The sequence below is a fragment of the Aplysia californica genome, unplaced genomic scaffold (genome assembly GCF_000002075.1).
Source record: "Aplysia californica isolate F4 #8 unplaced genomic scaffold, AplCal3.0 scaffold00733, whole genome shotgun sequence".
Classification (NCBI taxonomy): domain Eukaryota; kingdom Metazoa; phylum Mollusca; class Gastropoda; order Aplysiida; family Aplysiidae; genus Aplysia; species Aplysia californica.
Window position 1 is genome coordinate 49,415 of NW_004798003.1, and position 5,638 is coordinate 55,052.

The 5,638-nt window shown below is 38.5% G+C and overlaps 1 protein-coding gene across 1 annotated transcript in view; it reads left to right on the plus strand.

Moving 5' to 3' along the window:
- Window positions 1–735: 735 nt before the first annotated feature.
- Window positions 736–5,638, plus strand: part of LOC101849005 (run domain Beclin-1-interacting and cysteine-rich domain-containing protein) — a gene marked incomplete in the record, with an annotated part of 71,666 nt that continues 66,763 nt past the window's right edge. Inside the window, 1 exon segment of the mRNA XM_035972535.1 lies at window positions 736–941. Coding sequence (XP_035828428.1) covers window positions 913–941 — 29 coding nt within the window.

Genomic DNA, 5,638 nt, shown 5'->3' on the forward strand with positions numbered 1-5,638 from the left:
GGTTTTAGGATATTATTTCACGCGCAACTTGCATACGGGGCCTCCGAGATTTTTTATCTTTGTTCGAGAGGCTAGGCGCAGATCTTTATTCCTACCAGAAAATCAGGGTTGTGGCTGAAAGACAGCAGTAAAAATACGGGGCCAAGGAGTAGCAGTAGAATTTTTTTAATTTAAAGGATGTTGCAGAAAGAGTGGGCCCAGCGAAGAGGAGGCAAAGGGAGTGAGTTGGTCAAAAAATAAAGCGGAGACGTAGAGAGCAGGAAAGGAGGTGAGGTACAAGACAAATGTCAATAATATGCAAGCCCTTGGACAGTAGATAAGTAGGACTGACGCATACCATTATCAGAAAGGATAGCACCTGTGAGATGCGTTAAAAAAAAAATAGCAGAGGGTTTTACAGCGCTCGCAACTGCATAGATCTAAGGTCATATGAGCGCCATCTGGGAGATGAGAAATTTTGACCACTGTTTGCCGACCTGACAGGCAACCTTTGATCCCACCGGCTGAGTCTATTACCCCCCCCCCCACCCCTCCACCGCCCTCGAAATCCCCCCTAAGATAGTACCGTAGGGTATAGTATCTTAGATCCCTCTACGGAAAATGTCTAGCCAAGGCATGGAAATTATTTTCCGGCTCCCTTTGCGATTCTGTCTTATATAAATAATAATAAATGTACACACACGTATACACACACAAACGCACACACAGAGAGAGAGAGAGAGAGAGAGAGAGAGAGAGAGAGAGAGAGAGAGAGAACAATAACAATAATATTTTTAAAAATAATAAATTAATTGCATGAAAGCCTTGTCCAAAAGGTCTCCGCCACGAGCCATTTAATACGGAACTACGGCTGAGCTGAATTGAAACTCCGGACATCACGCGTGTAAAATAAAAACATGAACCAAAGTAAACATGGCTGATTCGGAGACGGATCACGAGAGGTCTGCTGTTATGGTTTTTTCTGTGTATACAGTGAAGATGTGGACACCTTAGGAGTGCACATTCTCCATTCTTTCTAGTACTAAAATTTCACCCTGAAATGAAACAGTCATGATATTTCTTTCATCACCTGTTACACTACATGACGGTCTCTTTCGTACACTAGCACAACATCAGGGCAGTCTCTGCCTTTCATCATTGTGTTGGTGTTGTTATGCCACCGCCCACATTTTCACTTTTTACCACCACACATTCCAGGCTGTCATTGTGACTGTGTTTTGAGTGGTCATATCAATGTTATTAATTAGATAGCAATAGAACTGGAACACCTCACCAAGGTTCTCCTTTTCTGTAATCTTCCTCTTCTTTCTTCTTCTTCATTTTGAAGTTGGGTCCTCTTGATTCTTGAAATAGGAGAGAGTAACTTGTTGACAAACCAAATAGGCCTAGGCCCTAGCCCTAGCCCTAGCCCTAGCAGAGTAAATCTAGAATCTAGATTTTAGATCTAGACTTACAGACTTCTAAGTAGGCTACTAAGTAGGCCTACTACTACTAACTTACTTTTAGTGAAATGCAGGCCTAAAAGGTTGAACTGAACACAGAAGAAAACATTGTTTTTGTTTGATCACATAGATCTAGATTTATTTTGTTATCTTTACATATATTTGTACGGCAATGGTCTTGTTGAAATCCAGGTGATGGCACTGCTCAGTGGTTAGTGAAAGTGATAGTGAGGTCAGGCTCACAATAACGTCTTGTGCGTGAGGTTGACACAGCGTTTTTGTGGGTGGTCACTCGGGTGTACCTTGAGCAACATATAAACCTTGCTTAAAAATAACAAGGCACTTCATAGTGGCATCGGCAATGGTGTTTGGATTGTCTTTATTAAATTCAGATTGTGAATTGATAAGGCTAGGGACTACTGACTTCGGTGTTTAATTAATGTTGAATTGTTGAAGCATAAAATAGAGTAGCAACAAGTTAATAAAGAACCGTAACTGTCATTTTTACACCAATTTTGACAAACCTTTGAGCAAATGTAATTTAGTCAAGGGGAACATCATCAGAAGTAAATCGATTTTTAAAAAGTCCCTGGAAAACATCAAGTAGGGCCTCTATAAAATTTGAAATTTCAGCCGAAATTGAAGAAAAGCAAAATTCACAACTTCCTAAAAAATCAACCATGATGTTTGTGCACTGTAGTACAAACAAATTGTCAGCAAACTGTTCAAATGTCTTTTAAGCTGAGAAAACAAACATTTTTTAGGAGCAAGAAAAATTGTTAGACTCTTAACGAATGAACCTCCTTACTTTTCTTACCCTTTTTGATTTTAGAATTTGAATTTTGACAAAACTGCAATTTAAAAAAAATGTTTAAAAATAAATTTTTGTCACAGTAGCCTATAATTTGAACAGCCAGCTGCTGAAATTTATTTCAAACTGACATCGCCTCACAAACTCAGGGGAGGCAATCACTTTTTGAAATATACGCTTCAGAAGTGTTGACCATTTCTCTCTGGACAAGCTTGATTAATTTGGACATTCTGGATAAACCCCGTTCATGTTTCTGAGTCAATTTATCTTGAATGTTCGGACACTTACACTCCAACAAGCACATCAGAATGTGTAAACCCCATTGCAGACACTGTGACTGCCACGAGGAGACCGTTGAACATCTTCTCCTTCACTGCCCAAACCTGGCAGCTCTTCAATGCTGGCTCTTACACACACCTACAGACTTACAAAGCCTGCTCTACTCTGTCGTTGACAAGGACATGTGGTTACTTGAGGGAGGCATTGCGCAGCCAAGAGCGAAATGCTCGTGCTAAAGGGATTTGAAAACAACAACATCTTGACTGTTCAATTTCTTGTTGTTTTCGTAGATTTTCTGTCTTTAAAAAAAAAAGGAAAAATTAAAGTGAACAACACCATTGCACTTTGAATGGGTCATATTTTTTTTTCAACAGTGTCTATGCAATGACACTTTTTTAAAACAAATTTATTCAAGTACAGATATAACACATAATTATGATTTAGACTTTTACATTTTAAGAAATTGTTTTTACTCAGTTTCAGTTAAAATCTTAAGAAAACGATTTTTTTTTTCTTTTTAAACATATTTTTTATTTCATGATCAAATTTGATGCACCCTTGAAGGAATTTTATGTTTAATTGTTTTGTTGATATTGGTGCTAAGATGACAGAGTTGTTGCCCTTAGCATTGTTCTTTTATTTTTAGACAGTGTATGCGTGCCATCGAAACAAGTTTAAATACAAATTTCCCAAAAAGCTCTTTGTTTTAAACAGAGATGTAAAAAGTTTTTGAGCCCCCCAAAAAAAATTAGAAAAAAATTGCCCGTTGGCGAAAAAAAATGCCGATTTCTTTGATTTCATTTTTTGGACAAGCACCTGATTTCACCACGATGCCTCACCTATTGTCTCTGCGCCAGCAAAATGGCTCTCAACTCATTTTTGCTACTTTTGAGAAAAATGGAATATAACTGTTCAACTAGTCTTTTATCATCTAATAGTAGTAGAAAAGCTTGCCTTGCAAGTTTCTTTTGTGACTGCTTTTGTGCATTTTTATTTGGTTTTACCATAAGATAGAGTTATACACAGTACCACCAAACTAAGGAAAAGTCAAAATGCTAGTTCATTTTTTTCATTTTGGCACAGGCACAGCTATAAATGCCATTTTGCATGTGCTGTGACGATATTTTGTATCCAAGCAAGCATTGCATAAAGTATTGGATAGAACAGGCAGAGTGCTAGACTATTCCTGCTCTTCTATTTGATTTTAATGCTTCAGAAAGGTTAGCATTTAGTGATCCAGGCTTAGTGGACACTTTGGACATCATGTTCATTTTGACTAAAACTTTCAGGTGTATTGTTAAAGATTAGAGGGGAGAGCGAGCTAGGGAGATGCATCATAGCACGTTAACTGTAGTGTGGGTAAAGCGCTTTAACCTTCCTTGTAGGTGGTTGGCGGGTGCTCTGGTGTGGTTTGCTTCTTCTTTCTTATGAAACATCTATTGTCTTTATCTCCCCTTCTTCTTTTTTATGTTTATTACTCTCTTGTAACACCTCTATTCTTCTGGCGCTCATATGAAATGACCTTGTAATTTATGCAGTTGCGAGCGCCGAAAAACCTACTCTACTAAAACAAACAAGAAGAGGGGAGAGCTAGGGAGATATATATCATCGCACGTTAACTGTAGTGTGCGTAAACCTTCCTTCTGTCTAGACATGCGGAAGTGGGTGCTAGGTGTATGATCGAAGAAAGGTAGTGTAGTACTGCATTGGGTGATATCCATGGCAATGGTGTGGGAATTGTGTTTGTGTGCATCATGCGTATTTGCGGCTGTTGGAACGTGAAGTGTGTGCATCATGCGTATTTGCGGCTGTTGGAACGTGAAGGCTGGCTTTACAGATCGGGAAGTGATTACACAAGAGGGGCAAGTGACATGCTTTGACCAATGATGGTTTCATTATCATGATTGTGATCTGAAATAAGAACAATGTTGTAAAAACAAAATGATATTAAAAAAGTTAGTTGTTAGGCTCATCAGCATTACTCTTTTCCTATCTCTTGATTAAACACTGAACAAGACACATCATTGCACATAGTAAATCTGCTGTCATTTTTATAAGTACAGTACAGTGTTGTTACCAAGCAAACAACATTTGCTTCAACTTCAAAGGTTAAAATCCTATCCGTACGTCGTGTTTTCCTATCGTATCCATATATGACGTGGGGAACTCCGTGCCCCCACTTTCCAAAGAGAAAATTTACTCGTTAATCTGATCCGTACGCTTTGCATAACAGTATTAGCTGTCTGTCAAAATGATTTTTTGAGAAATACTGAAAGTTTCGAGGAGATCTTCGCACTAGAAGTATTCAAAAATCTGAAGAATACAACCCCTGGGGTACGAAATGACCCCAGGCGTACGGATATGAAGGAAGTTATTATAAAAATTGTATACACTTAAAAATATGAACTTGGGATGTTTGCAGAGTTTGATTTCTTGGTAACAACATTCAGTTTTTTGCTCAACTCGGTGAACTGAACACTGGCTTTAGGCAGTGCTGAGATTAAGATTTCTTCTCGCCAAAGTTTGCCAAGTCACACTAAGTGTGAGATGAACAAGTTGATCAATAATGGAAATGAGAACATTTGATATGCATGCAGCTTTTTCAGTCACGGAAGCCAATATTAAACACTTATAATAGACATGAAAGGTAGTAGAATGGTTTTCAAAGAAAACAAGGCTTGTATCATAAGTTTTTTTGTGGTTTTGTAGATCTTTGAAGTTCAATGTAGTTGACTAGAAATAAACGGTTTTTGTTTTCAGTATTATTCTGTCCTTTGCTATCCCTCCTAGGGTGGTGGTGTTGGTAGCCTTGTCGTTAGGCCGCCGGACCTGTGATTCGGGCTTTCAGCTCTGTCCGATGTTGTGTCCTTGGGAAAGGCACTTTACATGATTTTCCCAATTGGCCCGGTCCTTTTGGAGATGGACGTTAAAATCGGAGGTCCGGCCTCTTAAATCTCACCTTATAGTGTTGATTGGGGCATTAAACCTCTACACCATTTCAATTTCACCATTTCATCTCTGCTATACCTAGATCAAGAGGATCATGAGACTTGACAGATATACTTGTGTACAGTAAAACTCTTACTAAAACTAACATATATATATA